Source organism: Chrysochloris asiatica, unplaced genomic scaffold (assembly GCF_000296735.1).
Source record: "Chrysochloris asiatica unplaced genomic scaffold, ChrAsi1.0 scaffold00386, whole genome shotgun sequence".
Classification (NCBI taxonomy): Eukaryota; Metazoa; Chordata; class Mammalia; order Afrosoricida; family Chrysochloridae; genus Chrysochloris; species Chrysochloris asiatica.
This window is the reverse complement of record NW_006408904.1, coordinates 574718-600628: the sequence shown is the minus strand read 5'-3', so window position 1 is coordinate 600628 and position 25911 is coordinate 574718. Positions and strand designations below refer to the sequence as shown.

The window sequence follows — 25911 nt, the reverse complement described above, 5'->3', positions numbered from 1 at the left end:
ATCTTGAAACCTCTTGGCTGGGAACTGAAAATTGATGGGCTGGGAACTGAAAAAACATCAGTGCAAGAAACCCGGAGTCTTCCCTGCACCCCTCTCCCCCCTTATCATATGATAGTAAGAGATAGTTTATTTTTCATTATTTAGCTCAGGTGATGAAAGGTCAAAGTCATAGACTGGTTCTGGATGGCCAGAGATGATATGAGGATGCTTCAAAAAATTCATGAAAAAATGGAATTAGACAATCATGGAACATTCCATGAAATATTCTAAAGTATCCTCGTACTTCTTACATTCACCAGTCATACTGAAAAGTCACACCACTGAGCTCAAAGAAGATCCATTATAAAGGTAGATGACTAAAGACACAAAGTCATCACTGCTACTGGCCAAATCAACCAGAGTTCATTTTCGTCTGTGAGTAGATTTGTATTTGCAGATGGCAGAACATTAAAAGTCAGCCTGTAGAAGAAGCCTGTTAGAAGTCTTGATATGTACCCATTACCTCAATGCCATGATTTGCACCACTGGTTACTTCTCATCTGGATAAAAAGGACAACTAGATTTCCCTACTACCATCAAACAAGTCACAGGAACAGAAATAGGATTAAGTTGAGTATAAACTAAAATGATGATGATCAAATTACCATGTACTTTTGCAGTAACATGTATTTTTTAAGTGCTTTCCCATTTAAACATCATGCTGTCTTTGAACCCTTCAAAGCATCCTACTTCCTTAACACAGGTGCCCAATGAGAAATATAGCGATAGTGATTAAGTGATTAAGGAGAAACTGGAGTTTAGAACAGAAAGTGAACTTAAAAATCTGTGACTGGTTTTGAATGGGAGTGTGGACTCAGTTCAGATCACCTTGTTTCCATTACTTTAATTCTAAGTGAAAAGGGCCTTTGGTGGGGTCTCTCAGGTAGGAAATCCAACGGTGTACCTGGACCACTGCCGTGGCCAACCAGAAAGAGCTGTCACAACAAACCTGAGAACAAATGTGAGAACAAACCTGAGGTCTATTTCTATACCCATGTACATTATTAAACACAAGGCAATGCAGCTTCATACTTAATGAGGCAGGCTCTGCAGCTATACTGCCTGGGTTCAAATTCTGTTTCTTTTAATTACTCTCTGTGGTTGGGACCTTAAGCAAGTTACTAGTTTTCTAGCTGTGCTTCATCTCCCTCATCTGTAGGATAGGAATAATCGTTACATGACCTCCCATATCAGCCTGCGTGAATATTAACTAACCATTTTCAGCCTGTCAGGTTTACTTGAGGAAAAACTGCAGTACATGCTACCACCTAGCAGAGACCTGTACAACTGAGTGAATCTGAATAAACAGGTCTTACCCCACCAAAATCCAGGCTGCGAGCCACAAAGTCAGCAGTTCGAAACTACCAGCTGTTCCACAGGAGAAAGATGAGGCTTTCTGCTCCTGTAAAGATTTACAGCCTTGGAAATCTTGTACAGGGTTGCTATAGTCAGAACCGACTCCACGGCACATAACAACAACAACGACAGCCCCACCAGTACTACCACCAGAGTCCACTTGGGTCATATGTACCCCATATTGTTAAGTGTTGTCAAGTCGGTTCCGAATCATAGTGACCCTATACCCCATATAACCATACAGAAATCAATTATTACCTCAAAAAAAAAAAAAAATCCCTTGGTTTCTGAATGACTTTCATTACTGAAAACACATGGTATCAGCAAAACCTTCAAAGCAGAAAATAATTTGACCATGAAAGGGTTAATTCACATACTGGGCTTAACTCAGGGTTCAAGCAGAATAAGGGGTCAATAAACGTTAACATCATCATCATGCAAAAAATTGCAACCCTTAATTGTCCACTGACTAATTTTTTTTACAGGAACAGTGCAAAAGAAATAATGCGCATAGCACACTATTATTAGGCATTCTTTGAAACCACTGACACTAGTTTCAAATATGACTTCTACCATTCATTTTAATCAAAATTATTAAGTCTGAAGACAACATGAAGTTACAGTCAATGGAAAAAAAGACAATGTGTTGTCTAAGTCTGTGCTTTGCCTTTAACTTTTCAAACACCAAATATAAACTCTACTCAACTTGCAATTATAAGGAGAGTTGCACCCCCATGTTTTAGTATCAAGTGTCCTGACTCAGTAATTGGTAGAATTAAGTTCTTATTCTGGCTTATCCCGGGCTTGAGTATCCTGTGTCTTTATTTCTCTGTCTACATCATGAAGACAAAACAAATACACTAGAAGACAAAGATTCTGTGCTAAGCCCCAGACTCAGGGCAACAAATAATTCTGGCAGTAAAACTTCGAGCTGTGACACTAACTAGAGACAAACCCGTTGATTTTGAAAACAAGTTGAAAAGCTCAGATAATTATAACCACCTCTTACCTAGCATCCAAAGATGCCAGATTAATAAAGCAAAAAATGTCCACCAAGACGTGTGTGCTAGTCATGATGTAACTATGCATGCTCTCCATGCCTCCCTAAGAATCATAACAATAAAAAGCACATAACAGTTTCTACATATTGACTATTGGCAGGGCACTGCATCAAATCTTTGGAGCCAGCAATACCTTCTGCGTCGTTGGTTATTCTCAGCACCTAACACATGTGGTTAGGTGTAAAAGATTAAAACATATTTATTGACTTGAAATTTGTGAAATGTATTCCACTCCCAAAATCTGGGGACAGCTAAGAAGTTGCCCTTTTGTTGTTGTTAATTGCTGTTGAGTTGATTCCAACTCATGGCCACTCCATTATGTGCAGGGTTGTTGTTAATTGCCTTTGACTCAACGTACTTACTATGTGCAGTTTATAACTGTTCCAGAGGGTCTTCCAAGCTGTGACCCCGGAATCAGAAAACCAGGCCTGTCTTCAAAGGTACTGCTGACTAAAATCAAACTGCTAGCCTTTTGGCTAGTAATCAAGTGCTTAACCCTTTGTGCCATCCAGGGACAACTAATTGCTCATTAAAGGAGCATTTTTCAAACTTCAGGCCAGAGTCCATCAGTAGGTCATGAAATCAATACAATGGACTGAGATGAACCCTAAAAATAAATAATAAAAATATCAGCCCATAAGGCACGCAGAAAATCTATCTAAATGTTGAAAAGTATTTCATAAGTACACATATGAGTGTGTATTCCAGGTCATGATATTTTTTACTATGTAACAATATATATTTTTTGAGCAATGTTGCTTAAGACAAGAGTAATTTGGAAAACACTGCTTTAGTGGAAAATATGACAAATATATTACTTCACAAATATGTTTATCAGAATAATGTCAGTATCTACTAAAAGTTTTGTTTGGTTGGTTTTTTTTATGGCAAATACTTTTTTACCTTATCCTTTCTTAAAATCAAAAATGGCAGGCTATATATTAGAGGAGAATATTGTAAGTGCCATGGGCTGCCAAAAGAACAAACAGATCTATGTTGGAAGAAGTGCGGCCAGAGTGCTCCTTGGAGGCCAGGATGGCCAGGCTTCGTCTCTCATACTTCAGACATATTGTCAGGCGGGACCAGTCACTGGAGAAGGATATCATGTTTGGTAAGATGGAGGGTCAGAGTAAAAGAGGAAGACCCCCAATGAGATGGACTGGCCAAGTGGCAGCATCAATGGGCTCAAGCGTGGTGACAGTAGTGAGGTTGGCCCAGGACCGGGCAGTGTTTCCTTCTGCTGTATATAGGGGTCACTATGAGTCAGTACCAACTTGATGGCACCTAACAACAACAACAAATCCCCTTCCCATCTCTCATCACCTCTGGCATTTTTTATTGTTGTTGGGTGTTGTAGAGTTGTCTTGTTAGGAGCCATCAAATTGATTTTGACACATAGAGACCTATGAATCAGAGAAGAACTGCCCTTTAAGATTTTATAAGCTATAGTACTGTTAAGGTCAGCGGTTCGAAACTACCAGCTGCTCCGCGGGAGAAAGATGAGGCTTTCTACTCCCGTAAAGATTTATAACCTCGGAAACCCTGTACAGGGTCGCTATGGGTCAGAACCGACTCAAGGGCACTTAACAACAACAACAATAAGTACTGTTAAGGTGCTCTGGTAGCATAGTGGTTACGAATCGGGCTGTGAACCGCAAGGTCAGCAGTTCGAAACTACCAGCTGCTCTGCAGGAGAAAGATGAGGCTTTCTGCTCCCGTAAAGATTTACAGCCTTGGAAACCCTGTTAAGGGTCACTATGGGTCGGAACTGACTCAACGGCACTTAACAACAATAAGAACAGTATTGTAGGATAAGCACTGGGATGCTAACCACAAGGTCAGTGGTTCAAACTCACCAGACGCTCTTCAGGAAAATTAAGAAGAAGAAATCTCAGCACGTATAAAGAAACCTCATTCTGACTCCATTAAGAAGACAGTCATACTTGACTCATAGAATCACTATGAGTTAGAAACGACTTGACGGCACTTTCCAACGGTCTTTACAGAAGCAGATCACCAGATCTTTCTCCTGGGGAATTAATGGTGGGGTCAAACTGCCAGCATTTCCATTTGTGGTGTTTATTTATGTATTATTCAATATTAGTAAGTATTTAGTAACTCTTTTGGTCTTCCCTTTTCTGCAATGAAAGCACAGTACTTAGCACAGAGTCTCACATAGTGTAGGTGTCTTTAGGAAATAGCTATTGAATTACAGGTCAGAACCGAAGTGGACTATGGCATGTGACAGAGCAAAAGGAGTGGACTAATGGCACGGTGGGTTGATGCGCTATACTGCAAGGTCGGTTTGAGCCACTCTTTGAACACCCTATCCAGGGTCCCTAACGAGTCAGAACCAATTTGATGGCACTTAACAACAACAACAATATAGGAAATGAAATAATGACTTTGGCCACAGCTGTACAGGGCATTCACTAACTGGTCACTGTTAGGTTCAGTCTTCTCTAAACTCAAAGACCAGTGTTACAGGAAAGAAGTCTAATCCACTTCAGAAGTAATTCATTCAAAGATGAAGACATACCAGCACCATCAGACTGCGTGGCACTGAGAGATCCACCCCCAAGAAAACTATACTCAAAAAACCATTATGCTAAGGAAGAAGAAGACACATAGGCATTTTAAACAGATCAGATCATAACTACTCTAAACCTTGGTTTCATAATCTATGTGTACAAAAAAAAAAAAAAAACATGAGTTGGGTTAAGGAAAGCCTTCCCCTTTCTTGCTTAAAGTGTCTAACAAGTCCCAGAAATGAGTGCATGTCTGCTTTCTCTTGGTCTTCTGGACAGACTTTCCAAGATGCAAGGCTAACTAGAATGTTCAGAAGCCGAAAAGCAACTCTGAGACAGGCAGGCCCATAGTGTGAATCAATCCATTTCCAGTTCATGTACCCAGCCAGGCACCTTACATAACATTCATATGCCTGTATTACCCTGAGACACCCCTAGATCAGCTATCCAGAAGTATCTGATATAGATTAGCAAAGCCAGAGTTAAGACATCTGTGAAATGATGGGTATTTAGAGAATGAAGTATACTAGGACCCATGTTGTTGTTAAGTGCCACCAAGTTGGTTCTGACTCATAGCGACCCTGTATAGGGTTTCTGAGGAACAGCTGGTAGACCCATGTTTGGAGATGGGAATGATAGTTGGAATATACTAGGCACCAAACAAGTACCAAGTCCTCAGTACTCATTATCTTTTTGAATACTTACAGCAACACACAAAGGAGATATTAGAACCCCTTTTGACTTATTAGGAAATAGAGTCCTGGACAGAGGAATTTGCCCAAGGTTGCACTGCTTGTGAGAATATGGCAAAACTCAGACCCAGACCTGTTGAACTTTAGAACCCAGGCTCTTTGCACTGCAATATGGAGAATGAAACTTCCTCTGAAATTGCCTGCTAACTTTTTCTTTATTATTTCTTATTTTGCATTTTAAAATCCATGGGTATTTATTGACAAGAATAATTCCAGAGAACAGTTTGGCACTTTCCAGAACTTGTGAGGTAACTGCTGTGTCTCCATATTCTAATTTACTGGAGAACCAGAAGAGCTCCAAGGATTGATTAAAAGGAAACTGTTTGTAAGGAATCCAGGAAATAATCATTTCCAAAGGTGTACAAGAAAATTAAGACCAGTGTCTAAAACACTAATGGGTGATGAATCTGACTTAGAAGGAAAGGAAAAAGAGTACCTGGACCTTCTGAAGCAGCAATATTTTCCCATGTCCCAAGGAAAATTAAGAAGAAGAAATCTCAGCATGTATAAATAAACCTCATTCTGACTCCATTAAGAAGACAGTCATACTTGAGGTTGGTGGTACTCTGCTAAAGACCTCAGAGGCTAATGAGATCAGGACAAAATTCATTTACACACTCAATAAGCAAGTCCACAAGAGACAAAATATGATCTTGAATATATTCCACCAGAATTTAGAGACCATCTCAATAATAGATTTGATGCACTGAACACTGATGACCAAAGACCAGATGAGTTGCAAGATGACATCAAAGACATCATACATGAAGAAACCAACATGTCATTTAAAAGAACTAAAAGAGCAAAACAGATGTCAGAAGAGACTCTGAAACTTGTTCTTGAACTTAAAAGTGCTAAAGTGAAAAGAAGAAATGATGACGTAAAAGAAATGAACAGAAATTTCTCAGAGTGACTTGAAGTATTAAAATGAAATATACAAAGACCTAGAATTAGAAATCCAAATACTCAGCATTTCTTGAGCTGAAAAAAAAACAAAACAAAGAAACAGTTCAAGCCTCAACTTTCAATTGACACATTCCATAATCAAAATACTGAACAATGTAGGAAACATCTAAAGAGTGACTGTATTAAAAAATAATTAGTTGACATCCAGCCATTTCAAGAGGTAGCGTATGATAAAGTACTGATGATATTGTAGGAAGAAGTCCAAACTGCATTGAGGTTGGCAAAAAAACAGGCTTCAGGAATTGACAGCACAGCAATTGAAATGTTCCAACAAATAGATGCAAAGCTGGAGCTGCTTATTCATCACCCATGCCCAAAATTTAGTAAGACAGTGACTTGGCCAACCAACTGGAAGAAATCCATATTCATGCCCATTCCAAAGAAAGATGATCCAACAGAATGAGGAAATCACAAATCAATATCAACATCACACACCAGTAAAGTTTTTGTTGAAGAAAATTCAAAAATGGCTGCAGCAGTACATCAACAGTGAACTACCAGAAATTCAAGTCAGATTCCAAAGAGGATGTAGAATAAAGAATATCACTGCTGATATCAAACAGATCTTGGCTGAAAGCAGAGACTACTAGAAAGATGCTTACCTATGTTTCATTGACTATGCAAAGATATGTTATCGTGTAGATCACAACTAATTATGGATACCATTGCAAAGGATGGGAAATTCCATAACACTTGTACTTATGCAGAATCTGTACATGGAACAAGAGGCAGTCATTTGGCTAGAACAAGGGGATAATGCCAGGTTTAAAAACAGGAAAGGTGTGCATTTGGACTGTTCCTTTTACCATACTTATTCAATCTATATGCTGAGCAAATAATCCAAGATGCAGGACTATATGAAGAATATAGCATTAGAATTGAAGGAAGACTCATTAACAACTTGCAATATGCAAATGACACAAGCTTCCTTTCTAAAAGCAAAATAAACTTGAAGAGCTTACTGATGAAGATCAAAGACTTATGCTTCAACATAAGGAAAACAAAAATCTTCACAACTAGATCAATAAGCAACATCACCACAGAGAAAAGATTAAGGTTGTTAAGCATTTCATTTTACTTGGATCCACAAACAACACCCATGGAAGCAGTAGTCAGGAAATCATATTGCTACAAATGACCTCTATAAAGTGCCAAAAAGCAAAGATGTCAAGTTGAAGACTATGATGTGCCTGACCCAAGTCATGGTCTTTTCAAACACCTCATATGCATGCAGAAAAATTAATGAGGAAGGCAAAGATGAGTTGATGATTTTGAATTATGGTGTTGGGGAAGAATATTCAATATACCATGGACTTCCTGAAGAACAAGAATTCTATGTTGAAAGAAGTTCAGCTTGACTACTCCTTAGAAGCGAGGATGGTGAAACTTTCACCTACTTTGAACATGTCATCAGGAGGGAAAAGTCACTGGAGAAAGACATGACGCTTGGTAAAGTAGAGGGTTAGTAAAAAAAGGAAGATCTGCAACAAGATGATGGACAGTGGCTACAACAATGGGCTCAACCACAGCAATAACTGTGAAGATCTGGCAGTGTTTCATTGTGCTACACATAGGGCTATGAGTTGGAACTGATAAGGAGCTCTGGTAGCGTAGTGGTTACGAATCGGGCTGCGAACCTTAAGGTCAGCGGTTCGAAACTACCAGCCACTCCGCGGGAGAAAGATGAGGCTTTCTACTCCCGTAAGGATTTACACCCTCGGAAACCCTGTACAGGGTCGCTATGGGTCGGAACCGACTCGAAGGCACTTAACAACAACAACAATAACAATGTAACATAGTAGTTATGAATCGGGTTGTGAATCTTAAGGTTAGCAGTTTGAAACTAACAGCTGTTCTGTGGGAGAAAGATGAGGCTTTCTGCTCCCATAAAGATTTACAGCCTCAGAAACCCAGTACAGAGTCACTATGGGTCGGAAATGACTCGGCAGCACTTAACACCAACACAGGTCTGCAACGTTAGGTGTCATCCTCATATCTTCCTTCATCTTAAGTGCTCAAAACTGTACAGCTTTGAGTTTTTTCAATAACAACAATTATTACATATTAGGGACAGTATGCTATTTGTGGTGGTATTGTTAAGTGTTGTTCCATCAGTCCCAATTCATAGTGACCCTATATAGGGTTTCCAAGGAGTGGCTGGTGAGTCTGAACCACCGACCTTGCAGTTCAAACTAACTTTGTGGTCAAGTAAATTCTGACTCCTAGCTACCCTGTGTACAACAGAAGGAAACACCACATGGTCCGGGTGCCATATTCCACACAATCCTCGCTGTGCTGGAGCCAAGTATTGCAGCCACTGTCAATCCATCTCACTGAGGGTCTTCCTCTTTTTAACTGACCCTCCACTTTACCAAGCATGATGTCCTTCTCCAGGAACTGATCCCTTCTGCTATCATATCTGGCTTCTAAGAGCATTTTGGCTGTACATCTCCAAAGATAGATTTGTTCATTGTTCTGGCAGTTTACGGTATGTTGAATATTCTTCACCAACACCTTAATTCAAAGGCATCAATTCTTCTTTGGTCTCCCTTATTCACTGTCCAGCTTTCACATTCATATGAGATGACTGAATATATCATGACTTGAGTCAAGTGTCTACTGATACAACAAATACTCTTTTGGCTCCTCCTGACTCTATGGTCAGACTAAAAATGACATCAAAGCAGGTCTCATTTCACATTCTTACAGTTGAGTTTTGGAACCCAATGGTTAGATTTCACCTCACTGACTTTGTGTTGTTCTGTTAGCTTGTCAAAATCTTTTGAACCTTCAGAGTATCAGCTGCTAAACCAGCATTCCCTGCCAGGTTTGTGTCATCTGCAAACAGAATAATCTGCCTTCTGTGTCTTCATACGAGTTATTGATAAAAACATTAAAGATGATAGACCATTCAATCATTCCCTCAACAAGTATTTATCAAGCAACCTGCAATATGTAAAGTGCTCAGGACAGAAATGAGAGGAGAAACTGTATTTGTATTAGAACCAATCCTAAAACTGTTTGCTTTTTAGAAATCTCCAATATGAGGTGGCCTGCTTTTTTTTTGAAGATTTAATTAAGCTCATTAGGTATTTTATTCATCACTTTCTCTTCTCTGAGCAGCATGCTGAGCATTTGCTAAGGGAAGAGAGGAAATGAAAAGCCAGGACCTTGTTCTTTAGACTCCTGTCCTCTGATTAGTGAGGCAGGCTTTGGCACACAAAACATTTTATGGTGCAATACAGGCAGCATTTATATAAAGGAAGAAACGAGTGTACAGACATTTCACTATATTTGATTCTTGTCGAGCTTTAATGTCACTTCATTCAAAGCTGCAAAAACCATTAGAGATTCTTAGATTTGCAAAGGACAATAGATATCTTCTAGCATTACCCTCACCGAATATTAGCTCCAACAAATGAGAGCAGGAGGGTTGAATGAATGAATTCTAATTCTGCCCTCTGAAATTAACAAACAAACATAAATGGTTGGACCCAACCATTTGGAGGCAATTATTATTTATTTATTTAGTCTTTGCTTTTCCAGCCTAAACATCTATGATTCCTTCATTTGACAAAGTCAGTATTATTATCATTCATAACATGACTCCCTGCCTGAAATAAAGCAACACTCTGGATATGTCTATTGAATGAATTAATAGAAGAATGAATGAACTGGAAAGCTCCAGTTTGTCAATGTTGTTGCTAGTGCCGTTGATGCTGTTCTGTCTCATAGCGACTCTGTATAGAGTTTCCAAGGAGTGGCTGGTGGGTTTGAACCGCTGACCTTGCAGTTAGTAGTTCAGTGCTAATCTTACAGTGCAACACTAGGATTCCATACTGGCCACAAAAATAAATATCCAGAATTCAACATATTGCTGAAAATGTGGTCAGAAAAGAGGGCCTGTTGCAGACCTCTTGCTCTAGACATTGTCATTAATGCTACTTAGACCCAGCTTTCTCTTACCATCTTTGTTGGCAGTGGAGGTGGGTGGGGTTTTATGGTAACAATATACTAATGCCCATATTGCGTTTGTAGTTGATTAAAATCTGTAAACATTTAGCACAGGGGTCAACTGGATAACTTAGCAATCAGGCCCCGTGAGGCACACCTGGTGGTTCTGAACTGCTGGCTTTGTGGTTAGCAGTGCAAATCTTACCCAACAGTGCCTCCAAGACTCCTTCAAGAAAGGCTAGACCACAGCACTCATTTCCCTGTGAGAAAGAATGGCATGTCCCTCTGGGTGTGCCTGCCTTTCTGAAGGTCATGCTGGCATTCTGATCACCAAAGCACCTAAGCCCTTTAGGAATTTGAAGAATTTGCTGTATTCCTAGGGAGGAGGCCTAAGTGGATGGACACAAAATGACAGGATGAGGTGGCCTTCTAACCCATCCAGTGGACACTGAAGCTCAGTTTAGAATGGGGCCAAAGAGCCCAGGAGACATCAGTCTGTTGGCAACCGTGCTCCTGGAAAGGAGAGATTTCCCTCAAATGAAAAGTCCGTCCAATCAGCGTCACAGGGGTTGAGACTGGCGTCTTGTCAGTCTACTTAGGCTGTAAGCAGGTCCTAGACTCCTGCAAAATCTTCAGCGTTCTCATTGAATCATAATTCACAGATTCTTGGGGGCAAGGAAAAGGAGATGAGACTAACTCAAATGTTGCGCTGTGTGGACTAACACCCTGGAATGGCAGTCCATGCTGAGTTTGTTGATATTGTTTAGTGCCGTTGAGTCAGTGCCGACTCATAGCAACCCTGTAAAGTGTTTCCTAGAGGCAGCTGGTAAATTTGAACTCCTGACCTTGCAGTTCAAACTGACTTTGAGGTCCAGTGCACTATCCTGCAGCACCACACCAGTATTCCATGCTGAGTCTGGACAGTGTTGTTGTTTTTGTGTGCCGTGGAGTCAGTTCCAACTCATAGCGACCCTGTACAGGGTTTCTGAGGCTGTAAATCTTTACAGGAACAGAAAGCTTCATCTTTCTCCCACAGAACAGCTGGTAGTTTCAAAATGCTGACCCTGAGGTTAGTAGCCCGATTCATAACCACTACACTACCAGAGCTCTGAATTTCTCTGTTCTATAAAATCTCTGTGTCTCTTCGTCTTCCTCTCTTCTCACATCTCAAGGACAATGAGAAGTGAGGGGAGGGTGGGTGGTGAAGAGGGGGTACAAATACATTCTAGTTCCTTTTTCTGTCTTATCTGCTAAACCTTGGCTAGATTCTAGTGTTCCCACTTGACAGCTGAGGAAACAATTCAAGTAGTTAAGTGGCTGTGTTATTGTTAAGTGTTGTTGAGTCAATTCCAACCCATAGCAACTCTGTATAGGGTTTCCAAGAAGCATCTGGTGGGTTTGAACCACCGATCTTATGGTTAGCAGTCCAGTACTTATCCTACAGTGTCACACCAGGACTCAAAGTGACTGTGGTAGACTGAATTGTTGGTTCCAATTCTTCATGGCCCTTTAGTAGTATTGTATCAACACCCTGCCAGGGTCTTGTGGTTCATGGAGTGTATTTCTCCTCCCCTTGACTTTGGGTTTGGCTATTCCACTTGCTTTGGTCAATGGCGTAGTAGCAGGCATGAAGTGAGAGAGACTTTAAGTGTGCTTTTGTGACTGAGCATGCCTACTTACACATCTGTCATTATTAGTAGAAGATCAAGCATTGTAGCTGTTGTTCCTTCAAGCTACACCCCAGAATGTATTACAAGGAGCAGATCTGTACCAGGCCTATACCCTAGAGCTAAGTTCAACTGAGATCCACCAATCCAGATGACTCGAAGACCATCAGCCTAACATAGAAACATTCAGTGAGGCCACACACTTGTGAATGTGTGAACAAGTACCTATGATTGTATGCCATGGCATTGTGGGATGGCTTGTTACTCAGCATCATCAGGCAATAGCAGACTGAAGAGAGATTACATCAAGTTTATAAAGAAAGCTCCTAAAATACACAGAACTCCCTTGCCTTGGAGGTGGGCTGCCCTGCTGGCAGGCCCTCCAGGGAGGAAGCAATGCAGACTACCACCCCACACTAGACCCCACCCTCACCTCCATAGCAAACCCCCCCCCCACTCCCACCATAGGCACTCACCCGAGTCAGAGGCTGCTGGGCTCACCAAGCTGAGCAGCTCCCTCTCCTTCTCATAGTCCCCTTTGCAGAGCAGCTGCCCCTCCTTCAGGACAAACTCATCGCCCTTTTGGAGCTGCCGCTCACAGACACAGCAGCAGAAGCAGCTCAGGTGGTACACGCTCTTCTGGGCCCGCATCACAAACTCACTGGGTGCGATGGCCTCAAAGCAGCCCCCACACTTGACAGCAAACAGCCTGGTAGGGGAGAAAGTGAGGACACACACTGTGAGTAAGGTCTGGTTTGGACCCAACCTCCCTTCAAGTCAACAGCCAAAGGAGCTTCAAACATGGGGACAAGGATGTCTGTCATGGGATATAGTTTAAATCCAGGTTATTTATTCTCTATCAGCACCCACCTGTTACTTAGCTATAATGTGGAGATTTGTATCTTAGGTGATGCTGGAAGCTACGCCAAAGGTATTTCAATTGCCAACAGTCACTCATGAGAGATACATATCAGTCAGTGGAACTTCCAGATTAAGAGAGAATAGAAAGAAAAGCCTGGCTGTCTACTTCCAAAAATTGGTCAAAGAAAACCTTATGGATTACAACAGAAGGTTAGCCGACTCATCTGCTTTGGGCATGTCATCAGCAGGGACCAATCAAGGGGGAAGGACACCATGTTTGGTGAGGTAGAGGACCACAGAGAGCATGAGAGAGCCTTGGAGGGACAGATGGGGCCAACAGCCAACACAATGACTGAACTATGCCGATGATTATGAAGATGAGGCAGAACTACTGGGCATTGTTCTCTTGTGTTGGACCCAAGGTCGTCAGGAGTCAGAGTTGACTTGAGGACAGAGATCTAACTATCTACGTAGTCCCAAAAGAGCCTGAATTAAAACCATTCAGTTGAAATGTTCTATCAAAAGCTTAAGATAAGATGGAGGAAAGGCACTAGAAGATGGTCAACTGCACTAATGCAGCTGGTTTGTTTGGGATGGTCTAAGACATAGGGTTCCTAATAGTGGGGTTACTAAAGGAGTTGCAGGGGCGTGGGGAGGTATAAAGCAGAGAGCCAGGCTGCTCTGCCCACAGGTTGAGGTTCCCACTGGCCAGCCCTGCCCACTGGGTGACACCAGTACCATACTGAGTGATACCAATACTAGTAAGGTCATTGTCCCAAAGGCTGTCAGCAGACTGGGGCCAAACAACCTTCCCAGAATCCTTGGGGGGAGCTTGCTATTTAAAACAATAAGAACAGTTGTAACAGTAACAGAAAGATATCTGGACCCACTCCTATCAGCATGTGACAGGGTGTTTTCAACAAACTCCCGATGTCTAATCCAATTTGGGAGAGCTAAAGTTTAGGATATAAACTGCATCTCAACTTTCCAGCCCTCAAATATCTAGACTGAGACTATCTTATCTCTTAATGTTGTTGTTGTTGTTGTTGTTATCAAGTGCCATTGAGTAAGTTCCAACCCATAGGGACCCTGTATAGGATTTCCGAAGAGTGGCTGGTGAGCTTGAACTGTCGACCTTGTGGTTTAAACCCACTGTGCATAACGCATATTTCATTTACTGTCAACAAACAACCTAAAGAGTGTCTATATATGCCAAGTAAGAATAGTGAGTATTAGCAATGTGAAAGCAAATAAAAGAAAATTCCTTGTTGAAATGAGTTCAAGGACCAACAGACATGTCCAGATCATTCAAGTACAGAGGAGCAGAGTGGTATAGGGCAGAGAGAGGAAATAAACTTTCAGGGATCAAAATGGCGGATTTTCATTTTATTCTGTTTTTAATAAGTCTTGGTCAAACCAAAGACAGGCAGGCAGGCAGGCAGGCAGGCAGGCTGTCAGGCATAAAGGGCTGGGGGCAAAGAGGATGATGACCTTCCAGGCAGAGGGAACAGAGTAGCCTGTGCAAAGGCATGACTGAAAACGGAGTAGTGCTCAGAGCTCAGTGTGACTCCAAGTCCGATGCCAGCTGCCTTGATGGGGGTGGCAGAAGAGGTCAGTCATCACCAGATTTCTCACCAAAGAGCTGGGCATCATGCATGCAGCAAATAATATAAGAGCCCTGTTTTAGAGAAAGAATTCTTGGGAGTGTGAAGGGCGGAATGGAAAGAGAGATCTGAATGAGGGAGCACAGCTGAACAGTGATGGAGGTCAGAATGAAGGCAGTAGCAGGGACGCTGGGAAGGAGGTGGCTGAGCCCACAATTCAGAGACAAGATAGGAAAGAGGGATAGGGCAGCGTAAGGCCTAGCTCTCAGAGCTGGTGTTCAGAGCAGGTGACTGATGAGAATGTCAGGATTCCTCAATACAACATTCCTGGCTTCATCCTTCTGGGCCTGTCTATGCTATTCCATCCTCCCGGAAGATCCTTCCTTCTGTGTTTAAGCTACTGAATCCAGCCCTACTCTGAGAGCTCCCACCTCTTCCAACCCTGCCTGGGCCTCCCTGCCCCAGCCTGTCAATTGCCACCCCTTTGCAACCCTACAACATGACTGTCTGTGCTGGCCATCTGACAAATTACCTGGAGGCATTTCAATACTATAAAACAGAAACTAGCAGGGTCTGAGGCCTGAGTTCTGCTCTCCACTCAGGAGAAACCTCAGGCAGTTTGTTGGGCCCCTTTGCACCTTTGTTTTCTGACCGTCCTTCAAGAGATGAGGCCAGACAAACTCTTCAAGGTGTAAAAGTCCTGGGACCATTGTTTAATATTATTGGATTAAGATAGTATTTCAATCTTGCCTTATTATATAAAGTTTCACATGTTTGTAACTTATCTTGACAATAGCTCATGCATTATTCTCAAAAAAGTAGGCCCGTGGGAAATCTGTATACATCACAGCCACCCATGTACTGAGCATTCAATAAAAGTAGATTTGATTTGGCCTGAGGATCTGATGTGTTCACTCTCTTCCTGACGTATCATGTATAAAGAATATGCATAGCATGGGGGTTGACACATAGTAGGTGTGATGCTGTACGATAAGCTCTGGACTGCTAAACACAAGGTCCAGCAGTTCAAATCTGCCAGCCACACCTTGGAAGCCCTAAACAGTGTTGCTATAAGTTGGAACTGATGATGGCATTTAACAACAACAAATATTAAATCACCTCACAAGAACACAATTGCTTTTGTCAAGGCCTTTGGTACAAACACAGATATAATGTACCCTATGTTGTTGTTCTTAAGTGCTGTCGAGTCAATTCCAACCCACAGTGACCCTGTATAGGGTTTCCAAGGCGCAGCTAGTGAGCTTGAACCACCGACCTTGCAGTTCAAACAATTTTGCAGTCTGGCGCATTAGCCCACAGCACCATACCAGGACTCCAATGTACCCTATAAAGTGCCCTAAGAAATGGTCTGAGTATAGTGACATTTATTATACTGTTAACAAGATAAAGAGTCGTTTTGTGTTTTTAAAGGATCCCAGGTGGTGCAGTGGTTAAGTACTTTCAGTGGCTAACCAAAAGGTCGGCAGTTTGAGCTCCCTAACCACTTCATGGGAGAAAGATGTGGCAGTGTGCTTCTGTCAAGTTTTACAGACTTGGAAACCCTATGGGGCAGTTCTACTCTGTCCTATAGTCAGGATCAACTTGATGACAGTGAGTTTGTTTGGGTGTTTGTTTCTTTTGGATGTCAGAAGGTCAGATGGTAGAAAGGAGAGACTTGCAAAGATGAAGAAAATGGTCATACTGAGCTCCTAAACACAAATTTCATACCCCTTCCTTCTTCATGAACAAAGACAGTGGGAACTGACTCAGAGGAGAGTCAGAAAGCGGGTGCCACCTTACTCTCTGAATGAGTCCCACCTTGGGAGGAACCAAGGACACATGAGTAACTGAAGAGCATTTTCTTATATACAGTGCAACCACTCTGATGGCCTGTTGTTGTAATTGAGTGTCATCGAGTCGGTTCTGTATAGTAAGTGTGGCCAATTCTATTTCAATAGCTCACTCACACACATTGTTGTGTTGATTCGGACTCACAGTTACACTATACGACAGGATACAACTGCCCTATAGGGCTTCTTATACTGATGGACAACATTGTAAAGAATGGGTATTCCAGAACACTTCATTGTGCTTATGAGGGACCTGTATATAGATCAAAAGGCAGTTATTAGAACAGAACAAGGGGATACTGAATAGCTAAAAGTCAGGAAAATTTTGTATCAAGGCTGTATCCTTTCACCATACTTACTTAGTCTGCATGCTGAGTAACTACTCTGAGAAACTGTATCATATGAAGAAAAAACGTGGCATCAGGATTGCAAGTAGACTCATTAACAACTTGCTATGTGCAAATGTTACAATCTTGCTTGCTGGAAGCCAAAAGGACTTAAAGTACTTACTGATGAAGATACTCTTCAGTATGGATTGTACCTCAATGTAAAAGAAAGCTGAACATCCTCACAAGCGGATCAGCAAATAGAGAAAAGACGGAAGTTATCAAAGACTTCATTTTACTTGGATCCACAATCAACACTCATGGAAGCCAGCAGTCAACAAATCACATGACGTATTGCATTAGGGAAATCTGCTGCATAAGACCTCTGTAATGTGTTAAAGAATAAAGATGTCAGTTTGAGGACTAAGGTGAGGCTGACACAAGCCATGATGTTTTTAATCACATCATATTCATGTGAAAGTTGGACAGTGAACAAGGAAAACTGTAGAAAAATCAATACATTTGAAATACCATATTGAAAGTACCACAGACTGCCAGAAGAACAAACACATTTGTGTTGGAAGAAGGACAGTCAGAATGTTCTTTATAACCAAGGAATGCAAACTTCGTCTCTCATACTTTGGCTATGTTATCAAAAGGGATCAGTTCCTGGAGAAGGATACCAAGCTTGGAAAAGTGGAGGGTCAATGAAAAAGAGGAAGATCCCAGAGCTAGATGGAATTACCCAGTGGTAGCAACAATGGACTCAAACATTACAACAATTGTGAGGATTGGGCAGGACTGACCAGTGTTTCATTTCATTGTGCATACTTGATGGCACCTAACAACTACATAGGAGTCTTACACACCTATTCATTTACTAATGTTTTGCGTATCGTTTCCCTTTATTTCCTTAGATGCATCTAATGTGCACCCTGTAACCCTCAACACTCTGTGTCTTAGCAGGGAAGGAAGGAAGAGGAATCACGACTTTGTCCATTCACATGCATACACAGTGTATCCAGTAAACCGGTTGCTGTGGAACCATTACTAACTCATTGTGACCCCGTGGGTGTCAGGGTAGAACTGTGCTCCGAAAGGTTTTCAATGGCTGATCACCAGACCTGTCTTCCAAGGTACCTCTGGGTGAACTCGAACCTCCAACCTTTCAGTGAAGAAGCTGAATGTGTTAACTGTTTTACACCACCCAGGGACTCCTAAACAAGTGTATATTGAATAAGTTATATGGCAGGCACTGATGTCAGGCACAAGATTGTCTCTGACCTTGTGAACTTCACATACTAGTGGGAGAGACAGTAAACAAATACTTAAATAGCATTCTTTCCTTCTTGTTATTAAGTGCCATTGAGTCAGTTCTGACTCATAGTGAACCTGTATAGGGTAGCATAGTGGTTACGAATTGGGCTGCGAACCGCAAGGTCAGCAGTTCGAAACTACCAGCTGCTCTGTGGGAGAAAGATGAGGCTTTCTGCTCCCGTAAAGATTTACAGCCTTGGAAACCCTGTTCAGGGTCGCTATGGGTCGGAATCGACTCAATGACACTTAACAACAACAAGAAGTCTTTGTGGGAGCACAAAGCCTCATCTTTCTCCTGCAGAGCTTGTGGTTTAGTAATACAGTGCTTATCCTACAGAGCCAAAGTGCATTCAAACAGTATCTACCTTCATGCATTTACCTTTAGGAAACAGAACAGAGAAGCAATACACAGTAATGTCCCATGAATAGAAACTAGAATGCATAAACCTGTTGTCTATAATGTGTAACCACTCCCCAGCTCTAAAACTCTTAAGTCTATAGCGTGTTTTTCTTGGAAGCTTCCTGGAAGAAAACAAAATTATTTAGGATGGAGGGATGAGGAAGCTAAGGAGGGGTTCCCAAAGAGTCATTATACACAGATTGGCACAAAAAAAGACAGAGGCCATTTAAACTCTTTGAGTGGCAGAAGCCAAGGATTGGGGAAGAAATTGAAGCCACCTCCCATGAATCTGCCAGGAGACAGCCTCCCAGGGAGTGGTTTCAGCCCAGCTGGAGACTGGAATTACATGTATAGTCTCACTCTCAACAGGCCTTGGGACGCCCCACCAAGACTCCCCACTGTAAGATGCCTGTCCTGAGATGCCTGTCCCCTGGCCCTCACCTGGGGGACAATTCAGGGGCTGGTATGGCTGTCTTACCTCTAGCAAGATGAGCTATGTTGTTGTTGTTGTTAAGTGCTGTCGAGTCGATTCCGAGCGACCCTGTACAGGGTTTCCGAGGCTGTAAATCTTTACTGGAGCTGAAAGCCTCATCTTTCTCCCACGGAACAGCTGGTGGTTTCAAACTGCTGACCTTGAGGTTCGCAGCCTGATTCGTAACCACTACACTACCAGAGTTATAGCCCCCACTTTAAAAAAACAACAACACAGAACTCCATGAGTGCAACCAGTCCTTTCTCTAACCTTACTATTCCTCCAGCTGCCCAATGTGGTTTTTCTCTACATGTCTGAAACTCTGGGCACACTCGATCTTAGAGTATTTGCCTTTACTCCCCATGCCCCATACTAGACTCTGCACATTTGGTAGAAAATCTACCCAGTTCATCCCTGGGCCCCAGTCCCTAGTCACTGTTTGCCAACCTGAGCAAACTAATCAACACTCTTCTAGGAGCCAGTCAAAGGCCCTTTGTCCCCAAGCCCTCCTTCTCCTCCCCTTCCCCTGGAATGAACTGTTAAACAGACTCCAGGCAAATGGTCCCAGGGAGTCAACAAGCACTTGAGAATATGCAGCAGCAGGTGGTAGCATCTGTGCTTATCTAACTTCTACCCTGTTAATCTCATCCTCTTTCTGCTCCCTTCTTCATTTCATCCTCCACTTCAAAACTTTCCCTTGAGCTGGGAAAGGGAGGGTTGGAGTGAGCTCAACAAAGAAGCCCACCATGTTGACTCAGGAGTAGCTGGAGGAAGTGGCGGGGAATGGCTGGGCTCAAACTCTGAAATGCTCCTGGTCAGCAGGGAGCCCGACCAGAGTGAAGGTGTCAGGTTCTACTTTCCCCCTTCTCCCCATCAGGTTGCCTTCTTTGAGTTCTGCCCAGGTCAACCTCACTGTACCACCTTGGCTCTCATAACCCCAGAGCAAATTCAAGGAGAAAAATTGCATGCCGTCCACCACCTGTGTGCCAGATGTGTACACAGCTGTACGGGTATCACTGTGGACCCAGCTGTCAACTACACACCTCCCACAACTTGTTTTCTCTATGGCTCAGACAAGCAGAGAAAAGGATTTGTTCAAAAGTCCAGGTCGTAATTAAAACACAGCCTGTCTCTTCCTAATGCCCTAGATAGAGTCCCCCATGGTTACTTCCCCCTCTGAATGCTAATGAGGCCGCACTCTGGGTTCAGAGCCTGGCAGGCTGGCAGTGCCCTGGAAAACTGGACAAAGTTCCCAAACACATGCAGCTCTTCTAGGCATATGGGCAAGGTTTAGAGAAATGTACTGTTCTGCCTAATCAGCAGGTATAGAAAGCATAATGGTTCCTAGCATTATCAATTCTCCTACTCTGGAAGCCATTTGTATGACCTACCTCCTCTCTGCATCTCAGTTCCCACCCCTGTTAAAATGAATAATAGTATCCGCCTCATGAGAAAGCATCAAGTGCAGTCCCTTTCCCTCAGACTGAGCACTCATGGGGGGCTCTCCTTCCTCTTTTGAGTGCCCTCTGCAGGGAAGGTGATAGGGATGCAGTGATAAATCAAACTGAGACCATGCTGCTCTCTGGGAGCTCACATCCTTTAACAGGGAAAATGAAAACAAACAGTTGCCAATGACACGTTGGACAGACTCATCTCCATGTGTCTCAGAAAACAACTGTGCTCTCTAGGGCTTTAAATGGCTAATTGCAGAAAGTGGATCACCAGGTCTTTCTTTTGAGGTGCCTCCCTAAGGACTCAAGCCTCCAATCTTTTGCCTTAACCAAGTGCCTCAACCATTTGCATCAGCTGGAGACTCACTCTGGCTGGACAGCAGGCTCCAGAAGAATTAATGACCACAGTAAGGTGTGTCAGGGTAGGAAGGAGGGATAACAGCTAGGACTGGCAGGGAGCAGAGAGCCATTCATTCAGTTTAGGTTTAGGGTAGTCACAGGCTCTTTTGTCTCCCCCTTTTCTTCTCCTGCTCTTCTTTTCTCACACTCCCTTCCCCTGTCCCTCTGCCAGGCAGGGAAATAGAGGCTGGCTGAAAGTCCATTCAATGCCTTGCTTATATCTCTTCTTGTATCCTCAAGCCATGAGGCTAACAAAGGTGAAAAGACCTAGGTCCTCAGGCTCTGCCATTTCCACTCAGGATGACTTGGATCAGAGTTCTTAATCCTGTGCAGTCTCTGGTTGCTCAGAAGGAAACAGCAATAATTGTGTCCATGTTCCTAGATGACTGAGGATTAAAGGAAACTATGTATGAGCAGTGTTTTGGGACCTATAAGGATTACACAATTTTTAGTCCTTTTTATTTGCCCTGTCTCTATCTTTTGACCCTGGTGATATTTTTTGACCCAAAAACGACCATCACTGCTTAAGGATTTCCTGTAGAATAAGCACTGTACACTTCAAGGTCATTTGGATTGCAAGGTCAGCTGTTCAAGCTCATCAGTGGCTCCTCAGAAACCCTCTACAGGGTCGCTATGAATCGGAATCGACTTGCAGTTCAAACCGCCTTTGAGGTCCAGCGCATGAACCCACAGCACCACACCAGGATAGTACATATAAAATCAGCAGTCAATAAATCAAGCAGTATTGCATTGAACAAATCTGCCACAAAAGACCCCTTTAAGGTGCAAAAAGTAAAGATGTCATTTTGAGGACATATGACCCAAGCATTAGTATTTTCAATCACCTTATATGCATGCAAAGCTGGACGATGAATACAGAAGAACAAAGAATTGATGTCTTTGAATTATGGTGTTGACAAATAGTATTAACTATACCATGATCTGACAGAAGAATGAAGAAATCTGTGTTGGAAGAAGTATAGTCAGAATACTCCTTAGATGAAAAGATGATGAGAGTCTGTCTCATGTGCTTTGGAATTGTATCAGGAGGGAACAGTTCCTAGAGAAGGACATCATGCATGGTAAAAGTAGAGGGTCAATGACAAAGAGAAAGCTTTTCAACAAAATGGACTGGCATCAGAGCTACCACAGTGGCCTCACACATAACAATGATTGTGAGGACGGTGCTGGACTGGGTAATATTTTGTTCTTCTGTACACAAGGTTGTGGTAAGTTAGAACTGACTTGATGGCTCTTAACAACAACATACATAAGGATCCCTGGTGGGAAAAAACACATCAAGCCAATGGCAACCAAAAAGAGCACTAATGACAATTAACCTCTGAGAAAATAAAATTTTAAGCAAAAACCAGCATAATAAACAAGGAAGGGCATTACATAATGATGAAGGGGTCAATCCAGCAAGAGGATGTAGCCATAACAAGTATACCCAACATACCCAACAAAAGAGCTCCAAAATATGTAAAACAAACTAACAGAACTGGAAGAGAAATAGGCCATTCCACAATAATAGCAGAAGACTTTAACACATCACTGTTGATGAAGGACACAACTAGAAATAAACTCAGCAAAGATACAGAGAACTAAACAACACAATCAACTAACTTGACCTCATAGGCACAAATATACAACGCTTCACTCAGCAAAACCATGGAACACATTCTTTCCTAGCACACATGGATCATTCTCCAAAATAGACCCTGGATTAGGCAACAAAGCAAACATCAACAAATTCAAGCATACCAAAATAATACAAAGCATCTTCTCAAATCACAATGCTATAGCATTGGACTGCTAACTGCAAAGTCGGTGGTTTAAATCCATCAGCTGTATAGGATTCACCTGTAATAAATCCTATACAGGTTCACTACGAGACAGAACTGACTCGAAGGCACTTAACAATAACAACAGGAAGAACAAGGAAATGGAAACTGAAGAACACCTTGTTTTGAAATCACTTGGTAGTAGAAGAAATAAAAAAATGAAATTAAAAAAAAAAAAAATCCTAGCACCAAACAAGAATGAAAACACATTATATCGAAACCTTTGGGACCCAGCTAGACCCACTGCTTAGAAGTCAATTTATAGTAATAAAGACACACTTCAAAAAATGAAGAAAGGGCTAAAATCAACACCTTAACCCTACAACTCCAATAAATCTAAAAAGAGTATAGTCACCAAAAGGAAGGAAATCATAAAGATCAGAGCAGAAATAATTTAAACAAAAACTGACATGATAAGAAGGAACAGGACTAAAGGTTAGTTATTTTAAAGAGCTAAAAAAATGTATACACAACTGGCTAAATCAACAAAGGAAAAGAAGGAGGAGATACAAATAAGACAAATAAAAATTGAAATGGGTGGTAATGTTACAACAGAAATAAAAAGGATAATAGCAGAACACTTTGAAAATCTGGAGTCCTGGTGTGGATCTGTGGATAATGCACTGAACTTCAAGGTCAGTTTGAACCAAAAGGTCAGCAGTTCAATTTTACCAGCAGCACCTCGGAAATCTTATATAGGGTTGCTATGAGTCTGAACCGATTCAAAGGCACTTAACAACAATAACAACATGAAAAACTATACTCCAACGAATCTGACAACCTACAAGACATGGACAAATTTCTAGAAACACACTTGTTGTTGTTGTCAGGTGCCATCGAGTCAGAACCGACTCATAGCGACCCCATACACAGCAGAACGAAACAATGTCCAATCCTGGGCCAACCTCACTACTGCTGCCCACTTGACGCCATCAATGATGCCATCTGGCTGATCCATCTCATTGGGGGTCTTCCTCTTTTTCTCTGACCCTCCATCTTACCCAGCATGACATCCTTCTCCAGCGACTATTCCCTCCTGACAATATGTCCAAAGTATGAGACATGAAGCTTAGCCATCCTGGCCTCCAAGGAGCACTCTGGCCGCACTTCCTCCAAAACAGATCTATTGGTTCTTTTGGCAGTCCATGGTACTTTTAGTATTCTCCTCCAACACCGCATTGAAAGGCATCAATTCTTCTACGATCTTCCTTATTCACTGTCCAGCTTTCGCATCCATATGAGGTTATTGAAAATACCATGGCTTGGGTCAGGCGCACCTTAGTCCTCAAGCTGACATCTCTACTCTTCAACACACTAGCTACCTAAATTAACAAGGGCTGAGATAGAAAATTTTAACAGACCCATAACAAAAGAAGAAATTGAAGAGATCATAAATAAATAAATAAATCCAACAACAGCTAAAAAGTCCTGGCCCAGATGGCTTCACTGGACCTTTATGCCAGGCATTCAGAGAAGAGCTGACACCAATTCTACTCAAACTATTCCCAACCATACAAAAGGATAGCGTTCCCAAATTCATTTTATGAAAAAAGCATAACTCTGTTACCATATCAGGCAAAACCATCACTAAAAAAGAAAATTATTTTCAACATTCCTCATAACTATATGTGCAAAAATTCTCAGCAAAATCCTAATTAACTAAACAAGGTTCATACCAGAGGTTCAAGGGAAGTTCAACGTCATAAAATCAATCAATGTAATCAATGATATAAATAAAATAAAGGAAAAGAATCATCTTATCACATCAACTGATGCACAGAAAGCATTTGATAAAACTCAACACCTATTCATGTTAAAACGTTGGCAAAATAGGAATAGAAGAGAAATTTCTCAACGTAATTAAGGGTAGATAGACAAAACCAAGTCAACATTGATCTCAATAGAGAGAGGGACTGAATGAATTCCCCTTAAGAATGAGACCCAGACAAGGATGCCCTTCATCACCACTCTTACTCAATATGGTAATAGAACTTTTAGTCAGAGAAATAAGGCAAGAAAAGGAAATAAAAGGAATCAAAAATAGTAAGGAAGAAGTAAAATTATCCCTATTTGAAGATGGCATGATCCTATGCATAAAGTCCCAGATATTTTACAAGAGATACTGGAACTAATGTGGGGGAAGGTAGAATCCCATTGAACAGTTTTCCTCTTGGCTAGATGGGCCTGGTGAAAGGAGATGGGGATAGGATTCATGGATTCAATAGTGAGTAATTGTTATCATATCTACATGTGATTGTCACAACTATAAAGGTAGAAGATGTGTAACAAAAGTGGGGGAATAGTTAATCTTACAGTCCAGGAACAGAGGACCCTAGGACCATCAAGAGAGAAGAGCAGGAGCTGAACATGGGACCCTAGCCAGAGAAGGGGTGACACCAGAGATGGAGGCAGAGGTGATGACCTGGAGAGATTGAGCAGCTGAGAACTCTAGACTCATGGAAAGAGAAAAACTGTGAACTGGTGGCTAGGAGTCTGGCTTCCAGAATGTGCCCCTTGGTTGCTCAAATAATTATGTATCCCTGCATGGTTTTAGTTTTTTGTACATCAAGGGGGGAAAAAAAGAGAGAGGGGGTTCTCTTGATAAAAGAAACTATCTTCCCTTTGGTTGGTTGATGATGCATGAAGGGGATTGAAACCATGGCAATGAAACAATATATGATAGGACGAATGCAAAGCTAATGTTCTCCCATGTAAACTATCACATAATTCACAATAAAACATTTAAAAAAGAGAAAACTATAAAGACAGAAGTTTTGTAACAAAAACAAGGGAGTAGTTAATCTTACAGTCCAGAAGCAGAGGACCCTTAGGACCATCAGGGAGAAGAGCACCAGGGGAATGCGGGACGTTATCCAGAGAAGCAGTGACACCAGAGATGGAGGCAGAGATGAGGACATGGAGAGATAGAGCAGCTGAGGACTCTAGACTCATGGAAAGAGCATGACTGAGTGCTGGTGGCCAGGAGGCAGGCTTGCAGATGTGCCCTTTGATTGTTTAAATGATTATGTATTACTACTGAGTGTTTTTGTGTACATGGCCCTGC

At 41.9% G+C, this 25911-nt stretch overlaps 1 protein-coding gene across 1 annotated transcript in view; it reads right to left on the bottom strand.

Annotated features, from left to right (window-relative positions):
• The window catches only part of LMX1A (LIM homeobox transcription factor 1, alpha), a 224817-nt gene that overhangs the window by 61899 nt on the left and 137007 nt on the right, over nt 1-25911 (bottom strand). Inside the window, exon 3 of the mRNA XM_006876512.1 lies at nt 12800-13032. Coding sequence (XP_006876574.1) covers nt 12800-13032 — 233 coding nt within the window. The remainder of the gene's footprint in view (nt 1-12799; nt 13033-25911) is intronic.